This window comes from Petaurus breviceps, unplaced genomic scaffold (genome assembly GCF_028583685.1).
Source record: "Petaurus breviceps papuanus isolate PSGF00001 unplaced genomic scaffold, PetGlider_PUasm1.0 186, whole genome shotgun sequence".
NCBI lineage: Eukaryota > Metazoa > Chordata > Mammalia > Diprotodontia > Petauridae > Petaurus > Petaurus breviceps.
In genome coordinates, this window is record NW_027185798.1 from 35,555,678 (window position 1) to 35,576,462 (window position 20,785).

The 20,785-nt window shown below is 41.3% G+C and overlaps 1 protein-coding gene across 1 annotated transcript in view; it reads right to left on the bottom strand.

Annotated features, from left to right (window-relative positions):
- HMGCS2 (3-hydroxy-3-methylglutaryl-CoA synthase 2) overlaps positions 1-19,396 on the bottom strand; it is a 25,633-nt gene extending 6,237 nt beyond the window's left edge. The window contains exons 1-7 of the mRNA XM_069090212.1: positions 18,807-19,396; positions 12,103-12,557; positions 9,059-9,184; positions 8,029-8,193; positions 5,539-5,704; positions 3,591-3,761; positions 746-852 (exon numbers count right to left, since the gene is read on the bottom strand). Of these exons, the coding sequence (XP_068946313.1) occupies positions 746-852; positions 3,591-3,761; positions 5,539-5,704; positions 8,029-8,193; positions 9,059-9,184; positions 12,103-12,557; positions 18,807-18,916 (1,300 nt within the window). The 5' untranslated portion in view covers positions 18,917-19,396. The remainder of the gene's footprint in view (positions 1-745; positions 853-3,590; positions 3,762-5,538; positions 5,705-8,028; positions 8,194-9,058; positions 9,185-12,102; positions 12,558-18,806) is intronic.
- Positions 19,397-20,785: the final 1,389 nt, after the last annotated feature.

The window sequence follows — 20,785 nt, forward strand, 5'->3', positions numbered from 1 at the left end:
CCACCCACCCATCCATCCATCTACCTATCTATCCATACACATATGTACATGGCATCTTCCTTGGTTATCTCTCCTTAAGGGCAGGAATTTCAACAGTGTCTGGCTTATTGTAGTATTCCCTTAAGAAAGACTTGTTAATTGATTGTTGTAAGAGCCAGATGAAACAGTTAGTGTATGTGAAAGTGTTTTGTAAACCCAAAAAGCAAGTCTATAAAAAAGTACTATTTGTTTTGTTTGGACTTGTGATTGATTTCATTTTGGGAAAAAAAATCCCTCCATCTATGCAGATTGGTAACTCCTTTCTAATTTCTAGTTTAAGAGTGTCCTGGGGCATCAGATGGTTAAGAGTCATTTGTTTATGGTCACATAGCCAGTAGGTATCAGAGGCAGCAGCACTTGGCCCCAAGTCTTCCTGATTCCTAGGCTGGCCCTGTCTCTAGAACATCATGATACTTTCCTAAATGAAGTTAAATAATATGGATTCCTCACAGCATCCATCACATAGCAACTGCTCAATAGTATGTGAGCTTAGTGATAAGTAGGGAACTAGGGACCAGCACATGGCAAAATATCTCATTTCTCTGACATTAAGTTCCTTCATCTATCATTCTATCCTATTTTGAGATAATAATACTTATGGGGAAAGTGCTTTGCCAACATTAAAATGCTAAAAACACAAGAGCTATTATTTTTATTAAAAACTATGTCTCGCCAGGATATGCCTTGATGGAAAAGTGAGACTTACCTGGACTAGCATCCTGGGAGACTTGAATTGAAAATAAACTTGCTGCCAAGCCAGAGCCATAAGAGAAGGCACCGATCCTGGTCCCAGCCAACTGCTGGGGAGTGTTCCTGCCATGAAACAGAAGTGATCCTCAGGCAAAGCACTGACATTTAACCCCATGGTCCCTCAATGCTCTGCCCAAACTCAACCACATTTGCCCTTTCTAATTAATTGAATATGATTTCAGGAGGCTTTGCATACATTGGGGTTGTCCAAGAAATCCTGGAGACAAACCCAGGCAGCAGACAATGTTTTTTTTTTTTTTTAAAGCAATCGGGGTTAAGTAACTTGCTCAAGGTTACATGGCTAGTTTTTTCTGGGTGTGGTGGTAAGTATCTGAGCCCAGATTCGATCCCAGGTCATCCTAACTCTGGGGCCAGTGTTCTTACTGCGCCACCTGGCCACCCCTAAGCAATTGGGGTTAAGTAACTTGCTCAAGGTTACACGGCCAGGTGTTTGTGGGTGAGTGCTAAGTGTTTGAGCTCAGATTTGATCCCAGGTCATCCCGACTCTGGGGCCGGTGCTCTTACTCGCTGTGCTACCTTGCCACCCCAGCATCAGACAATGTTAAGGAGAGCAGCAAATGAATTATGGCCTTGGTTAATAGAGGCACTGGCAGAGCATTAAAATTAGAGGCACAAAGACAAAATAAAGTCTCTCTCAAGGTCAAGGCAGGGGTTTTTAACATTTTTTTTGTCATGAACCTCTATCACATGTCATTCTCCCATTCAAAATGAGTTTCCTATTGCTTCTGATACAAATTCCTCAGCTTGGAACTTAAAACCATTCACAATCTTGCTCCACTTTACTTTTGAGGCTATTTTACATTATTCTCCCCCTGCCCCCCTTAACATTTCAATTTATTATTTACTTATTTTAAATATTCTTTTATTTTTACACTTTGAGTTTCAAATCCTTTCCTCCCCTCCCAGTTCCTCCCACACCCACTGAGAAGGCAAGCTACATGATATCAATTATACATATCCTGCATTATTCTTCATCAATATATTCCGTGTTTAAGCCAAACTTGTTTACTTGTTAATCCCTGGACCTGGTAGTCCTCCTGCCTCTCAGCTTTTGTCCTTTCCATGGGCTCTGTCACTCCCTGTGGAGTATGAATGTACTCTCTTCTCATCTGGGACTTTAAAAGGCTGATCTCATACATACCACCTTCAGTAGGTAGAATTTTCTGATCACCCTGGAGTAAGAACTCTCTTCTTCCTCAAAAGAGTCCTGTATTTACTTATCTGTGGCCATGTTATATCTGCCCACCTCCTAGTCTGTAAGCTTCTTGATGGAAGAGACTGTCTTTACTTTTGTCTTTGTGAGCCTGCTTTGTATTTAACAGGAACTTAATACATGTTTTGTGGAATTGAAATGATCATATCCTATGTTCCTCTGGTTAAACTGAACATGCTTTATTGCTTGCTTGGAATTTCACTTCCCTCCCATATCTCTCTGTCTAAAATCCTAAGCATCCTACAAGTTGGTGGTGTTGTTCAGTCATTGTCATGTCTGACTTTTCATGACCCCATTTGGGGTTTTCTTGGAAAAAATCCTGGAGTGATTTGTCATTTCCTTCTCCAGTCCATTTTGTAGATGAAGAACTGAGGTAAATAGGGTTAAGTGGCTTGCCCAGGGTCACACAGCTAGTAAGTGTCTGAAGCCAGATTTGAACTCAGGTGTTCTTGATTCCAGGCCTGGCACTCTATTCACTGTGCCACTTAGCTGCCTAAGCATTCTGCAAGGCTCAATTCAAATGACATCTCTTCCTTGAAGAGGCCCAACACCAGACAAAGGTGATCTCCCTCAGTTCTGGACTATGACAGTATTTGGTTTGTATTTGTCATTTCATAGTTCTCTTTTATACCTCTCTAGATTGGAAGCTGAAAAGGGAAGATTGACTGTTATTCATCTTTACAGCCCATCTTGACATATATACACATAGTAGATGCTCGCTAAATATTCATGAACAGAAGGACAGGAAGGAAGACACTCAAGAAGGAAGGACAAGTATGGAAACCACTGTTAAAATGAAACATTTTAGGAATACTTTGAGCAGAAGGTGTCTAGACAGTGAGAAATACTTCTGACACCATCTTTGCTGACATTCTGTGCTTGCAATGTTCTGCATCCTTTCTGTCTCTTAGAATTCCTTGTACTCTCTAAGACAAGTGCTACCTTCTATGTGAAATCTTTCCTGATCTCCCCAACAATGAAAGTCCTCAAATCACTTTGCATCCATTTTTATGTGCACACACACCCACATGTATACATGTGCATACATCCACGTGTACATATACACCTGTTGTCTTCCCTCATAGAATACAAGGTTCTTGAGGAAAGAGTCTATTTTACTTTTGTCTTTGTATACTCAGTGCCTAGCACAGCACATGGTACATAGTAGGGACTTAATAAAAGTTTGTTTATTGATAAATGCTAGAGTTATGTGAGCTATTCTTTTTATGAACAATGTCTATATTACTTCCTTAGTGTTTCTCATACATGAATATTAATTAAATTCAGTAATCCCTCCTCCTGTTTTCCAGTTAAAAACCAATAGATATTTATCAGGCACTGTGCTAGGCAACACAAGAAGATAAATGATATAGCTTCTACCCTCAGAGAGCTTACAGTCTGCTTAGGGATATGCACACCCATCAATCATATTTTTTTAAGAGAATAGTCTTGAAAGACAATTCAGGATATACTCTCTGGGAATCCTTTCAAAGGCTAGAGACAGAACTTGACCAGGGCAATAGCAGTTGTGGAAGGAACTTGTTTTCTTAGAAAAAAAAATACTCACTTGGAGAGGAGGGAGGCCAGGCACCCATACAGGGAAGAGGTGTACATGTTCCCATTTAGAGTGGAGAGGTAGAGTGAGGATTTGGTTTTCTGGTTGAATATATCTAGAGAGGCTTTTTGAAAAGCTTTCTCTACCTCCTTGTTGAAGTAGGTATCTTCCAGCTTCAAATCCCTGTGAGATGAGTGAGGAAACAAATTTGTAACAGTTGGTAGGGTTTGGGCAAGGAGAGAGAGTTTTAATAGTAATTATAATGATGATGGCTATCGCTGATCTAATACTTTAAGACTTGTAAAACAATTTACAAATATCTCATTTTATTCTCATGACAACCCAGGGAGGTAGGTGCTATGATTGTTTTCATTTTACAGATGAGGGAACTGAGGCAGAAAGGGGTTAAGTGATTTGCCCAGGGTCACACAGCTGGTAGGTTTGAACTCATGTCTTCTTCATTCTTCTTCTATTCCTTATACTGCCTACATGCCACAGAGAGGTCTAGGGAAGCAATTTGAAGAACGTTTCTGAAACTTTAAGCAGATACTCCCTTCCAAAAGTGCAAGATCCTCTTAGCAGTGTGAAGGTTCTTTGTGCTTATGCTTCTCTTTGTAATGCTTTGGGGCCATCCACCAAAAAGGAAAGGCATCCCTGCTTTAAGTGTATGAAGATGGGAGAACTGGATTATAACACCTCAGCCCCTCAATGGAAACAGAAATGTGGGCAGCATGGAAGTGGGCATGGGGACCAGGACAGCTCTGGATCTCTGTCTACAACATGAGCCACATTTCCCCTCTCTCTGTCCTTATTCTCATCAGGATCTTCCTGAAAAAGGGTTTTCAACTTTTCTTGATGAGGATGGTTGGTAGCCCTGCTCAGAGAAACTCCTTTTCATGTGTTTCAAAGTCTTGTTGAAAACAGCTTATTTATTTATTTATTTATATTTTATTTTCATCTGCGGCTTCTTTCCTTTTCATATTTCTGCATTATTCTCTTCCAAAGGTACCAAAAGGATGGGAACCTATAGACTCACAAGATAATAACAATAACACTGCAAAGTTATATTATGTTATATATTTATATATATTATATTGTTACGTTACATTACATTACATTACATTATATAGTATTATACTATATATTATCCCATTTGATCCTTATAACAACCCTTGCAAGGTGGGGACTATGATTATTTCCCTTTTACAGATGAGGAAACTGAGGCAGACAGAAGTTAAGTGGCTTGCCCAAGGTCACACAGCTAGTAAGTAATTGAGGGTGGATTTGAACTTGGGTCTTCCTGACAATTGGCCAGCTGTACTGTATTTGGAATCAGAGGCCCTGAGTTCCATCTGCCACTTTGGGACCTTGGTCAAGTCATTTAACCGCTTAGTTTCCTCAACTATAAAATGACTTCAAAGGTTCCTTCTGTTTCCAAGTCTATGATTCTACACTTCCAAACTCCTACCTTAACAGGGGTTAAGGTCTGCCACCACTGGGCAATGGAAATTTCATGCTTTTACGAGAGTGACTTTATTCAGTGATTTTAATGTTGGGAAGGAGATGAGCATCTTAATGTGATGGGGACAGAGTTAGTATGAAAAAGTTATGGAATAAATTATTATAATCTTCACTTTTTTGACTTTTGATTAAATGAATCAGATTGATACTGGACCAGGAAAGAGCATGGAAGCCAAGGGGAACCCAGTCCATTCTGGACTCACAGGTGAAGGACTGACAGTCTGGAATCTGTGGTCTGGCCAGGATTCTGCATGAGTGTAGCTGAGAGTGCCACCTGGTGACCGATGCAGAGATTGCACCTTAGGTAGACATTGGTCACTTACCAGCCTTTCCATTTTTAGTTCCCAAGTGGAACAGGTGTCCCTGTGGAGATGAGGATTCCTACCCCTTATCCCTGCTCTCTCCCAGGTCAACGGATTTCTCATTAGTGAGAGTTTACCTGAAGGCCTCTAGACCCTTGTAGCGGCTACTCTGAACATCTGTGTTGGCTGACAGGAAGTCATTGAACATCAGGCGTGCCATGGCCTTCTGGACTAGCTTGCAGAAAGGCGTATGGAAAATCATGAACTGGAAATCATCTAGGGTGAAAGGTCGCTCAATGCCATCTGGTAGAGAAGAAAATATAAGGAATTAGTTACTTGAGTCTACTAATCACCTGTGCAAGCACCTACTATGTGCTAAAGCTATGAGGGATACAATGATCAACAACTCATGGTTCTTGGCTTCCAGGATTTAGTTTTGTAGGAAGAAAAGAGCTGCATATGAGTAAGTATAATACAAAGTAAACTATGTATCAAGAAGTACAAAGTACTATTGGATGTCTGAGGAGCACTGTGTAGGCAATTAATGCATGATATTGTTGAGTGAATGTTGAGGGAGAAGAAAGTAACATTCAATTCTATTCAATACATTTTTCCTAAGTACCTACTCCCTAAAAGGCACTAGATATACAAAGACAAAAATGAAGCAACTCTTGCCCTCAAGAAGCTTCTATGTTACCTGAGGATTAGGGTTAGGGAAGGATACAATGTGTAAAAAGACTTTCCATTTATTTCTCAGATAATTTATATTTATTTGTACATTTTGTTTACTCCAGATGGAATGCAAACTCCTTGAGGTCAGGGAACATTCTGTTTTTGTCTTTGTATGCCTAGCACCTAACAAAGTGCTAGATACATTGTAGGTGCTTAATAAATGGTTATTAATTGGATAAATTGGTTGATTGTTGTCCTTTGTCCTTGAAGTCCAAAATGACATCACTCTGCTAGACTCAAGTTACAGTGTGTCCAACTGTGGCTGATCAGACCAATACAACCTTGGAATGTTCTACCACAGGTCAGGCACAAATAGTCCATGCGAACATTTGGGGTGGATTCTCTGAATTTGTGCATTTCACCTTTATTTTGAGCTATTTCAGTTCTGTTTTGCAAAATAGATAGATGAAATATTTGTTATGTACCAAGGTCTGCTCTAAGAGCTCAGAACATAAGCAAAGAAGACTATTTCTTCCCTGAAGGAGTTTACATCTGAATGGGGGAAGATAATGCATGAAAAGGAGCTGGAAAGTGGTGGTTGAGAGTATGGAGGGAGATAGTACCCAGTACCCATGCAGGAGCAAGTTCTGCAGAGTCTGCAGAGTCAAAACTAGAGCCAGGAGAGAAGTGGGCGTGGGTGACCTGGCCATTCCCTACAATGGTGGCTCCAAGCAGGAACTCATCAATCAGAGGAAGATGCTGTAGAAGCTGGTGAGAAAGCTAGTGACAAGGTGTTAGAGGCATCCAGAGAATCAAAGGTGGAGCCAGGAGATAAAATGATGGAGAGAACTAGAATGACCAGGGCAAGGGCACAGATCAGGAAAGGCTTTTTGTAGGAGGTGACACATAAACTGAGCTTTGAAAGAAGTAGAGGTGAGGAGGGAGTGCATTCCAGGCATGGGGGACAGCCTGTGCAAAAGCCCAGAGAGGAGAGAGGTCATATTTAGTTCAGGAAATAGCTAGTAGGCCATTTTGGCTAGAATGTTGTCCTGGTTAGATTTTTTTTTTAAATTAACTGATGCCTTCTTGTGACCCATGTCATGGTTTGAGTTGCTTCCAGTACATAAATTTCCACCTTTAGAAATGAAGCTAAATAACCAAACCAGTATTATTAGCTGTTGTTATTGTTATTATTTACTGTCTACTATAACTTCAAGTTCACCATTTTGAGGGACTCCTTTCCTAAGTAGAAGAAACTTTTGTGTTAAATATGATTTATTCTAATACTTTTGTTTGAATCTTTAGTTAATTGTTTTTAGAAGCATCACAATGTATAGCTTTGTAAATTTGCTTGTTACAAGTATAATAGGCTTAAAAATTTCTTTTTCTCCTAACTTGTATAAAATATTTTGCCACCCCATCCCAATCCTCAGTATTCAGAGACAACAGTAACTCCCATCAAAGGTGTTTTGAGGATATTTACTAGTGTGCTAACTGAGCAAACTGTCTATTCTGAGATAACTACTACCTTCCAAAGTCCCTGATGTTGTTCGTAGGTTAAGTATAGGAATCAGTCTATTATAGATTTGCCCCAGATCCCAAGAACACAGAAAAGCAAGGGACCTCACTAATAGAGGCTGATATTAGAAGTGGAACTTTTTATGATATAATGGAAAGTAATCTAGTCTCTGATTGCATCACTGCCAAAGACATCTTGTGACACTCTCATGGGTATGGGAACTTGAAAGAACCAGGGGTTGTTTATCCTGGAGAAGAGAAGACTTAGGGACATGGTGTTATAAATTGGACTTATGTATGGGTTGGATTAGATGACTGAGGTTCCTCTCAATACTGGGACACTGTGATTCTGTAAAAGAGAATACCTGTCATTTAAGGAGAAATTTTTTATATCTTTTAAAATATATCCTGTATTATTTGCCCCCCAAGTCCCATACCTTGTTTCCACTGATTCTGAATTTTTTTTCGATAAAATGCATAGCATCGATCTAAGGCTCGTAAGTAGCACTGGATGGAGAACTTCCCATCCACCACAGGGTACTCAGAGGCCAGGTCAGGTTTATAGAAGTCATACACATTCTCCATATGGGTTCCTCTAAGTCCTAGAAAGGTTCATTGGAAGGAAGTCAGAGACATGACGGTATAATGGAACCATAGGGCAGAGATGGAGAGAAAGGATGTAAGGATTCAGATAGGAAGCCTATATTGGCTGCTATATCTACCCATAAGACTCATGCTCACTCAGTCATCCCTCCTGTTCTAAGGGGACTGGATAAATTCTTCTCTTACATCATTATGTAAATTCTATTCATAAGGGCTCCTCCTAGTCTCTCAGTGAGGTCTCAGATAAGAGGTGCAAATCTTGAAAAGAAAGTTCAGGGGTGGCTAAGTGGCTCAGTGAATAGAGCACCGGCCCTGAAGTCAGGAGGACCTGAGTTCAAATCTGGTCTCAGATACTTGACACACTTACTTAGCTCTGTGACCTTGGGCAAGTCACTTAACCCCAATTGCCCTCCAAAAAAAAAAAAGGTAAAAAAAAAAAGAAAGTTCACTATATGATTGGAGAATTATTTCCCTCTGATTTTAACCATTCAGTTCCCCAGGCATGATTCCATTCAATGGAAAGTATGTATTCCATTCAATTCCTATTTCATTTTCCTTCATCACACTATTGGACTTGGAATCAGAGAAGCTGGATTCAAAATACAAGTCCCTGAACCTCTCTCAGCCTCACTTTCCTCACATGTAAAAAGGAAGGAGCTGGGCTTAAGGTCCTACCTCTACCCCCTTCTAAATCTCAGGTCCTGTGAGCCAGGATCCAGTTTCATTAGCCCTCATCTCTTTTTTTTCTCTGCTTGCCTCTTTAGGCAATCTCATGGATAAATGACACGGTCATCTCTAAGTTAGAGAAGTGCCCTTGTTTACCTTCTCCCATCCCCTGCCCCCATACACTGTTTATTTACTCACCTCGTTCTAGGACCAGAGGAGAATTGGGCCCAACCAGCATGGCCACAGCCCCTGCCCCACCCGTAGATCGAGCATTCCCACTGGCGTAGACAGCAATGTCACCACACACCACCAGAGCATAGCGACCTGTAAAGGGAGATAAAAAAAATAGATATAAACTTTGGAGGCCTCTGAGAAGGACCATGTTACCATCTAGAACTCTCTCTCTGAGTCATAACATCTAGCTCATCATTTTGGAACAACTTGGTGGCACAGTAGATAGAGTCCTGGACTGGGAGTCAGGAAGACCTTAGTTCAAATGTGACCTCAGATACTTACTAGCGGTGTGACCCTGGGCAAGTCACTTAACCTCTGTCTACCATAGTTTCTTCAACTGGATAAAAAGAGCACCTACCTCCTAGAGCTATTATGAGGATAAAATGACATCACAGAGATAAAGTACATAAATATTAGTTATATTCTTACTGTTCTTGTAAGAAGATACTTTACTTATAAGATTTTAAAAGCGGAGTCAAATATCATTTATTTGTGATTATAATGTGTCTGAGCTGCCATCCTGTTCTGATGCTTAATCATGACAAGAAGGTGACTCTGGGTAAAAGGAACAATGCTAACAGAAAGCAAAACTGCTTATCATTTTTTTTCTGGGTTTGAGTTTTATTAGAAATCATTTAATTTTTTTTGAATAGCATCATAATCTTTGAACAACTTGATATTTTCAGACTGGCCATTACTAGCTCATGGTATTTATGATATTCTACAGTATTATTAGCCGGACAATGTTATAGACAAAACATAGAACTGTTTATCTTTTGCTTTGATTTTCTCTATCGAGGAAAATGACCTTCTGTTTGGGAGGTACACAATGGAGAAAAAAATGGCTAAAAGGGAATTAAATCCTGAGAAACCCCTTTTCAAGAATTCAGATTAGCCCACTGCCAGTTGTTGATTTACATCTTGTCATTGGACTCCAATTCCTGGAGGAGACAGTGAGGCTGATGGCTTTGCACAGCCCTGCCTCACTTAAATCCAATTCACATGCAAATCAAGACATCACCCTCCTGATGTCATCTGCCCTCTTAGAGAAGGAAGGACCACCACCAGTGTGGCACTGCCCATATGAGTCAATGTTTACTTACTTCTTACTCCAAGGTAGCCCAGAATGCAATTAAGTTTATACCACCTTGTCCCTTAATATGTATATAAGATTGTTTTTGTTCATTGAGGTCAGTGTTTACCAAACACTTGACACAAGTGCCTGGTCCATAGTAAGTGCTTAATAAATGCCTGTTCCTTTCCTTTAACCCTCATTGTACAATGCTTCAGTGGATGAGCTTAGGGAGGGTGTGTGACTGAGAATAGAGGTAAGTTCTGTAGGTTCCTGGCCATCTTCTTACTATTTTTCTTTCAGTTTCCCTTTCCTTCTTCCCCTCTCCCTATGACCCTTCCCCCTTTCTTCAGCTTCAGGTGTTCCTCTTAAATCATTATCAACCTATCTGTTGCATAGACCAGTGGGGGCCACATGTGGCCCTCTAGGTCAAGTGCAATGCTTTGACTGAATCCAAACTTCACAGAACAAAGCCACAGGTTCACCACTCCTGGCATAGACAGAGCTTGTTAAAAACCTCTTTTTTTCCGAGGAGGGAAGGCAGGGCAATTGGGGTTAAGTGACTTGCCCAAGGTCACACAGCTACTAAGTGTCAAGTGTCTGAGGCCGAATTTGAACTCAGTTTCTCCTGACTTCAGGGCCTGTGCTCTATTCACCGAACCATCTAGCTACCCCTTTGTTAAATACATTTAAGAGAGTTGCCCCCTTGGGCAAGTTTACTTGAAAGTCAGTGTAGATAAAGTGGAAATAGTACTGTTGGAGGTCCTGAGTTCACATCCTGCCATGATACCTTTGGGACCTGGGGCAAGACACTTGACTTAGTCTTCTTGGGCCTCTCAGTTCCCTCATCTGTAAAATATGGGGTTTAAATAAGGGACCTTACAGCATTAAATCTATTTTTCTGTGAACTCCTCTGGATCTCTGTCTCTTCACATATGATACTTAGAGTGTTTATCTCACAGGGCTGTGATGAAGATCTCTGGAGATACCAAGTGTGAAGGTTAATGTCTGCTATTTGTAAACCTTAAACTAACATATGAAAAAACCGCTAACATAAAAGCACATAGAAATGTAGCTCACATAGAAATGTGAATTAATATTAGAACTTAAGACTACTGATAGTGAAGAAGCCTGGCATTGGAGAGGGATAGAGGGCCTTCCTGAATTCAAGGCCCAGCTTTGATGCACGTTAATTATGTGATCTTAGAGAAATCAGTTGTCTAACTTCTTAATGCCCCAGGAAACTCTCTAAGACTATAAATGGCAGAAGAGTTGCCATTCCAGTAGAATGTAAGCTCACTGAGGGCAGGTACCTCTTTTCATTTTTGTGTTTGTATCTCTAAAGCTATGCCTGGCACACAGTAGGTGCTTATACACATTTATGGGATTGTGTTGATCTGCTCTGGTAGAGGGAATGTCCTCACCATGAAAACCCTATGCTGTCATATTAAATATTGATGATTATGGTGAGGGAATCTGTTCTTCCTTTTTTCATGTTCCTTCTTTCTTCCTTTTCCTTCCTTCCTTCCTTTCTTTCTTTCTTTCTTTCTTTCTTTCTTTCTTTCTTTCTTTCTTTCTTTCTTTCTTTCTTTCTTTCTTTCTTTCTTTCTTTCTTTTTCTCTCCCTCTTTTTCTCTCTCCCCCTCCTTCCCTCTTTCCCTCCCTCCCTTCCTTCCTTCCTTTTTTCCTTCCTCTTCTTTCTTTTTTCCTTGTTCTTCTCTTCCTTGTCCTCCTTCTTTTTCTTCCCTCCCCCCCTCTCCTTTCCTCTTCATTTGTGGCCATTAACAAGGTGGGATCCTACTGGTTAACTTCACAGATTGTTTAGTTCAACTCCCTTATTTTATAGATGAGGAAATTTATTCTGAAACAGAGAAAGAGACTCTCTTGAGAGCACACAGGTAGTAAGTAACAGATCCAGGATGGCTATCAGCACATACCGTCCCAGGAGCTAGACTCCACCCAGTTGGCAGCGTTGAAGAGGGACGCAGTGCCTCCGTAGCAGGCATTGGTAGTATCAATGCCCTCTATGTCTGTGTTCCCTGACTCCTGGAAGAGTTCCATAAGCACTGTTTTGACGGCCTTGGACTTATCAATGATAGTCTCTGTGCCCACCTCCAACCGCCCCACGTTGTCCCAAGGGAGCTTGGTGCGCTCCATCAGCCGTTGCACCACCGTCAAACAAAGGGAGTTAATGTCCTCTTGAACAGAGCAGAAGCCCATTTGGGTCTGCCCTAAGCCCACGGTGTATTTGCCAGCTTCCACATTGTTATACTTCTCCAGCTCAGTCTGGTCCACACACTGAGCAGGGAAGTAGACCTCCAGGGCAAGGATGCCCACATCTTTTGGCCAAGTATCCGTTTTTGCCAGGGGAACAGCAGAGGCTGTGAAAAATCTGTAACAGAGATAACAGTTATAATGCCTTTTATTCATCAAGCTTATTTCAAAAAGTCAAGAAAAGAGAGCATTTGTATTCATTTTATTAAATTTTACAATGTTCTTCCTGGAGAGGGAGTGGGAATGTGGTGGAGGGTGGAACGTGAGGAAATAAGCATTTACATCTCTCTCACTGTGTGCCAGACACTGTGCTAAGTGCTTCACAAATATTATCTCATTTTAATCCACAACCCTGGGAGGTAAGTGCTATTATTATCCCCATTTTACAGTTGAGCAAATTGAGGCAGCCCAGGGTCACACAACTAATTAGTGTTTGAGGCCACATTTGAATTCAGGTCTTCTGGCTCCAGGTCCAGCATTCTATCCAATGTGCCACCTAGTTGCCCTACAGGGAGGTAAAGTTATTGGGATATTTGGTTTTTGTCCATCTTTGTTTCTCAAATCTAATGGGAGGAAGAAGGAATGTACCCAGATAAATCTGTTACCAGGTAGACTGATAAATAAAATGAGATGACTGTAATATATGGTCTGTAAAAAATGGTATAACTAGGGCATGTGGACTGGTACTGTGCTTCAGGGCATTAAAATTTAGATGGGTGCTGACAAGCACAGAAACAGCTGAGTTTAGCCTTTACATATCCAGAATGAGCTTAAATAGCAAGTATCTGACTAATTAGGGAGCAAGGTGGTAGAGTGCATAGAATACCAGCCCTGGAATCAGGATGACCCAAGTTCAAATTTGGCCTCCTGTATCTTCTCCAGGAAAACCCACAGAGAGTTGGACACGACCAAATGACAAAAACAATCTGACTAATTACAGCTATGACCTTTAACCTATAAATTCCTATGATTTTATGATAAAGTACAAAAGAGAAATCTAGGTAACGTATCTCAACTAAGGGGAAGCAGTGGGGAATGGTGCAAAAGGAGGGCTTCATGGAGAAGATGGAACCTGAATTGGGTCATGACAAAGGAAGGGATTTTGCTAGTTGGGGATGGGGGTGGGACGTCCACTCTAGGCAAAAGGAATGGGTGTTGACAATTGTGTGGAATGCAGAACGAGAAAGAACAGACAGTGATCTGGACTGATTGGAAGATAAACTATGTGAAATAGTGTAGGAAGAAGAAAACAATCCTTAAGTGTCTTCTGTGCTCCAGGCACTGTGCTAAGCATTTAAAAATATTATCTCATTTAAACCTCACAACAACCCTGAGAAGTACGTGCTGTCACTACCCCCATTTTACAGATGAGGAAACTGAGGCAAACAGAGGTTAAGTGACTTGCCCAGGGTCACACAGTTAGTAAGTGTCTGAGGCAGCATTCAAACTCAGGTCTGATTCCAGGCCCTGCACTCTATGCTACTTCATTTCCTAGAGAAGTATGGGATTAATCTATCAAAGGTAAATTGGAGTCAGATGATAGAAAAATTCTCTAATTCTAATTTAAGAACTTTAAATGTTATTTGATATGTAATATGGAACCACTGCAGATTTTTGTTTGGGCAGAGGGATGATATGCTGTAATGGAAATGCAAATTTAAAGATCTTCCCTGCCCCTAGGCTAAAGTGCACCTGGAACCTAGGGTGGGAGGCTTGTTTTTCAGTAGATACTTCTTGATTGGCCAGTGAGTCAATAAGGTTGTTACATTCTCTGAACCAGGAGAAGGCTATATAAGCCCTGATGTGTAGCTTTGTTTTGGGGCTCACTTTGAGAAGTGTTCTGTGATTTGATATAGATTCTGGGAAGCCCAGATGTTGAAACCCAGATGTTGATTGGGTATGGATGTAATGGTTGGACAGTTTGGAAATCTGTCTACTTGACCTGTTTCTCTGACTTGATAATTCTGTGTATGCTGAAGTTCGGGGTGCTGACCTTTCTCCCCTGAACTAGGTAAACGATACATGTTTGACTGATTAAAGTAAGCTTGTTAACCCATTTTGAGTTGCTTTCCTTTATCAAAGCAGATCCAAGAACCTGTATTGGCAGACACCCTGGGGACGCTGGGGTGCTTGCAGCGACTATGCTCAGGGCAGCACAACCTTCGCTGATTCTGCTTTGAACCTTCCCTTTCTCTCTCTTTTCTTGCTTGCTGTTCAGTTGTTTCACTTTTGTCTGACTGTCTGTGACTCCATTTGGGGTTTTCTTACCTCAGCAGAGGTACTGGAGTGGATTGCCATTTCTTTCTTCAGCTCATTTTACAGATGAGGAAACTGAGGCATTCTATCCATTATGGCGCCACCTAGTTGCCCCTTCTCTGCTTAGTGAGATTCGTATTTATTGGGTTAATCCCAGCCAGTGTAATTCAGCTTTCTAGGAGAGTTCCACACTTGGCTTATCTTCCTCTCCTTGGTCATACCTATTTCCTCTGTGGCTCCCTATACTTTTCTCAGGCTGGATCCCACAACCCTAACCCCTTAATTCCATCAGCAAAAGCCTTGGGGCCCTTCTCCCTCTTGATCAAATTTTATAAAACTTGTCTCCTTCTACACTGGTTTGTGAGGGGTGGTCCATTTAATTATGGTCAGCTTATTTGGGGAAATAAAGGCGCATGTTGACAAATGGTGCCACATACACTGAGTTGGGGGGAGGGTGTCTGTGGGTGGGATGGAAGCTGGGGACAGAAAACTTGGGACTGTCCCCAACTTCAATCCATTGGATGGTGGGGAAGCTGGGTGGGGGGACATGATACACAATGGCTACAACTATATAAAGAAGAAACAAAAAAGATCATGCTGTATTTATGAGGACAATATCCTGGGAAAGGGCTGAGGAAACTCTGTGCCAAAAGGCCAAACTGTTCTGCTTACTGTTCCTCTTCCTATTTTCTTGAAAATGCATTCTTTCGGGGCAGCCAGGTAGCACAGCGAGTAAGAGCACTGGCCCCAGTGTCGGGATGACCTGGAGATCGAATCCCGGGCTCAGACACTTAGCACCCACCCAGAAACACCTGGCTGTGTAACCTTGAGCAAGTTATTTAACCCCAATTGCTTAGGGGCAGCCAGGTGGCTCAGCGAGTAAGAGCACCGGCTCCAGTGTTGGGATGACCTGGGGATCAAATCCAGGCTCAGATACTTAGCACCACACTCAGAAATAACTGGCCGTGTAACCTTGAGTAAGTCACTTAACCCCAATTGCTTATTAAAAACAAAATTAAATGGTAATTTTTGGGGGAATTTTACAGAAGCCATAGATGATAGGAGATGGCCAGGAGATGACACAGAGCCAATGACCTTAACCCAAATTTTACAATAAGGTACTATAAATACCCCATAACAGAAAAAGAAAGAATTTAGACTTTTTCTGTGGTACGAAGGGAGGGTCGAACAATTTACCCAAATTTTCCAGGTTGTGGAGGTGCCCCTAATCCCTGCCACATGGAAGGGATAACTGCTTATAAATACTTACATATATGTGTGTACACACACACACTCATCAATGAACCAACGGTTAGCCAAAATATGTTTTTTAGCTCAGCTTATGTCTCCTAATAACTCACTCCCTGAGACCCAGTGTCCCTCTGGATTCTTTCTCATGCACTCTCTTTTTTGAGCTCTGGTGATAAATTCAAGGTTGTAGGGAGAGACTCTAAGGGTGGAGGGTGGGGAGTATCCAAATTCTTATATTCTGTAAGTTTCAAGGAAAAGGCTGTTTAACAAGGCTTGGAAAGGGGGGGGGGAGGAATGAGAGAAACTTAATAGGACAGACAACCTCCTATCATGTGGCCATATCTGTTGTACCAATATACTAATTTAAAATCTCATTCTGTCAAACATGTCCTTTGTAAATAATAACAGCTGATCTCTATAAAGTGCTTTAAGGTTTGTAAAGTGCTTTTTGTATTTTATCTCATGTTCCTTATAACAACCTTGTGAGACAGGCAGCAAGCAGCAGCATAGCTTTGTGAAAGGCAGAGAACCTGGGTTCAAGTTCAATCTTAGCGTGACCTTGAGCACAGTCATATCACCTCCTAGGTGGTCTCTGAAGCCCCTTAACAACTCTAGATCCATGATCCCCTGGTCCTATTTTATGGATGAGGAAACTGAAACTTAGTGACCTGCTGATGGTCACCCATGTCTTTCTTCTTGACCCCAAGGCAATGCCCCATCTACTATGTCATTAAACAGGATTTGTGTTTTTTCCATTAATGGTAGTCACCACCCTCTTTGACCAGGCTCACTGTAATAATAATTATAACTCAAATTTCTATGGTACACCATAATTTATAAAAACACTTTTCTCACAACATTTCTCTAAGGTAGTTCGTACACAGATCATTCCCCTATCCTCTTCTCAAATTTAACAAATGGTGAAACTGAGGCTCAGGGAGGTTTTCCCATCTTTACATAGTCAACAACACAGTTGGGACTGAAACCCAGCACTCCTGACTCGCTTAAGTTCAGTGTTCTTACCAAACACCATTCTGCCTTTGGGAGCCCATTTAGATTACACCCATAACTGACCTGATTTAAAAAAAAAATTATATATACATATATTTGGAGGGGAGAGGGCAGGGCAATTAGGGTTAAGTGACTTGCCCAAGGTCACATGGCTAGTATGTGCTAAGTGTTTGAGGCCAAATTTGAACTCAGGTCCTCCTGACTCCAGGGTTAGTGCTCTATTCACTGCGCTACCTAGCCGCCCCCCCCAATCTTATTTTTAACATTAAAAAATTTTTTTTGAGTTCCAAATTCTCTCATTCTTTCCTACTCCTCCTCCACCCATTGAGAAGGCAGGCTATGTGATATCAATTATACATGTGAAGTCATGCAAAACGTTTCCATATAAGCCATGTTGCATTACAAAAAGAAACAAAGAAAACAAAAAAAGTGCTTGAAATCTGCACTGACTTCATCAATTCTCTCTCTGGAAGTAGATAACCTTTTCTGTCATGTGCTGACCTGATTTATTGATGCACATACAACACATTACATAGTATGATACATTGACATAATCTTACACATACAATTGATGAGACCCAACCTGTGCCAAGGGCTGACAATATAGCACTATCCTATAGATGTCTGGTGCAGGCTCGGGGATCCTTGCTTAGCTTAGGGATCTTGGATACTACTACTTAGATAGTACTGCTATCTTAAGGTATATGGGATCAGTGTGTGGGCACCATTCCATCTCTACAGAAAGAAGAACCATGAGCCACTGCCCATTCCCATCCCCCCAGATGACCTAAACCCCCAAAAAGATTAAAGATGGAGTTAAAGATTAAAGAATCAGAGTCATTTAAAATGCCATTATTGATTCTTCTCCAACAGCTTTTTTCTAAAATATTTAATCAGAGGGGCTGCTAGGTGGTGCAGTGAATAGAGCACTGGCCCTGGAGTAAGGAGGACCTGAGTTCAAATGCGGCCTCAGACACTTGGCGCAGAAATTAGCTGTGTGACCTTGGGCAAGTCACTTAACCCCAATTGCCCTCCAAAAAGCAAAAAAAAAATCTTTAATCAAAGAACACAATTATGTTTATAGAGTGAATAGAACAAAAAAGAGAAAAGTGGGGTTCTTCACTTTCTCAGTGTCCTTTGTTCCTTTCCTTTGACTGTCTAGTAAGCTGATGGACCCCTTCTCAGAATTATGTTTTTAAAGTCATAAAAGAAAAATATATAGGATGACAAAGGCAGCCCATTATATTGTAATATTTTGTTCTGTTGTTTAAGAGTATCTATGAACTTGGACAGGAAATTTGGTTGTTTTTGTTGCTTATTTGTTTTAGTCACAACTCTTCATGACCCCATATGGGGTTTTCTTGGCAAGGACACTGGAGTGGTTTGCCATTTCCTTCTCCAGTTCATTTTACAGAAGAGCAAACTGAGGCAATCAAGGTTAAGTGACCAGGGTCACAAAGACAGTGAGTGTCTGTGACTGGATTTGAAGACTTTCTGGCTCCAGGCCAGTACTCTATCATATTTAAATCATATTTAAATATAGTTATCAATAAGATTTTTCAAAAACCAAGTTCACTGACTTTAGGTTAAGAACCTCTGCTCTATGGAGATATATCATAGTCTTGATTTAGAATCACAGAAATTTTTTACAAGCTGATTTTTTTTTGCAATCCCTAAGGAAGATCCCTCATTTTGCAGATGGGGAAACTGAAGCTAGTGCCCTACCTACCTGAAAACACACACACAGTTAGTTGGTACACAACAGGGAATCCCACAGTCCAGGGCTTCCTGCACCAAGATGGCGGGGGAGGGGGCAGTCCAGGAGATTCTTCCCGGGGTCCTGACTCACCTTTGGTGGGCTGTGGGAAGAAGAGAAGATGGAAGGAGGGTCCTCTTGGGCCTCTTCAACACTGATTTCATGTGCAAGGTCTGCTTCACAGCACTGACTAGCCGAATCATTTTTCCAAAGGAGAGAGGAAAGTTTTCAGTTCACAGAACAGCTGGGGAATGCTTTTGCTTCTCTCAGATGGGTCTTATATAGACTCCTCACACGGCTGCCTAGGGAGGCCCCACCCCGTGTTAATCAAGAGAAACAGCTCTTTATTTTCTAAAACTGGACCAAAGGTCTTACTGTACAGTAGCCAAAGCGAGGCGTTAATAGAAAACATTGTTGCTGATAGACATCAAGCTGCTGACCTCTGGAGGTTGTTGTTTTCTGGTGGGGTGGGAGTGAGAATCAGAGGGAAGAGCTGTCTTCATCAGTTACTTTGTGAGTTTATCCACCTCAGTGGGGCATGGAGAATTCCCTTTTCTTCTTTCACAATATCGCCATAGGGGGGAAAACCAAACAACTCCTGAAATTGTCAGGTAGGAGAGACCCTGAGGAAACAGCTGAGAAAGAGGGAATACCCTCCCATCTACCTTATCACATTGTTCCCAGAGGTATGAGAGACTTAAAATCTAAATGAATGTGTCTCTAAAGGGGAAATCCAGGTAGTGTAGTAAATAGGAGGTGGGTGGAGGAACTTAATGGGCCATAGGTCACATCATCTAGTCAGGGAGGTGTACATGCCTTAAGTGGATTCTTTCTTTTTCTTTGCTTCTCCATACTCTAGGTAGCTCTAGGTAGAATAACATGGCAGCAAATGTAGGATTATTGTCCTCTCTTCCCAGTCCAAGTAAACTTCTGGTTGGGACTTGCCTTTCCTATTATATATCATAAACTACTTTGTCTCATATCCAGTCAGGAGAAAATTCAACCCAACTCACAAAAGTTGGTTTAATACCAGCATGGTGCTGGGGGTTGAGGGGGGGAGGGAGTTCCAAAAGCACCTTACAGCCCAGTTCATGTCTCCACAGAGCTTTCAGTCCCCTAGAGCAAAGATTCCTAACCTGGGATCCACCAACCCAAGGAGTCACTGAATAGATTTCAGTTCATGGGGTTCATGAACTTGGATGGGAAAAAATGCATTTTTATTTCAATAGAATCAGTATCTTTTGTAATCCTATGTATTTTACTTTATTCATTGAAAAATAGGATTCTAAGAATAGTCTTCACCAGACTGCAAAAGAGGATTGTGACATGAACATATATAAGACACAGTAATAATGGTAAAGGAGATCCAAATGTGGTGCTCATTAGGAAAATATGAGGGGAGAAGGAGGCTTTTCACCAGGAGGCTGGGGAGTGGATGGCTCAGGGAAGGCTTTTCTGTCATTCATTCATTTCAATTGCATTTGATTCAACCCCATTTTGGGTTTTCTTGGTAAAGATCCTAGAATGGTTTGCTATTTCCCCCCCTCCAACTTGTTTTACAGATGAGGAAACTGAGGAATGACTTCTCTGGGGTTACACCGCTAGTAAATGTCTGAGGCCAGAGTTGAGCTCAGGATGAGCCTTCTTGCCTCCAGGTCAGGTACTCAATCCACTGCTCCATCCCTTCCCTTCCCCCACCCAGCCACCCCAGGGAAAGGTTTAAGGAAACAGAAGTGTCTGTGCTAAGCCTTGAAGGCAGAGTTTTGATGGAAGTGGATAAATTTAAAGTATGCACTGAGCCAGGAGGCATCATGGAACTAGTAATACCATTCCCCTCAGTAATTTTATTTTTATTTAATTAACAAAAATCTGTCTTTTGTCCCTTCCATCTTCCCAAACCATTGAAAAGGAAAGAAAAACAAAACCCTTATAAACAAATATAAAATAAAATAAAAAATAAACAAACAGAACAAATTCCCACATTGACCGTGTCTCCCCCCACATATCTTGTATCTATCTATCTATTATCTATCTATCTATCTATCTATCTATCTATCTATCTATCTATCTAT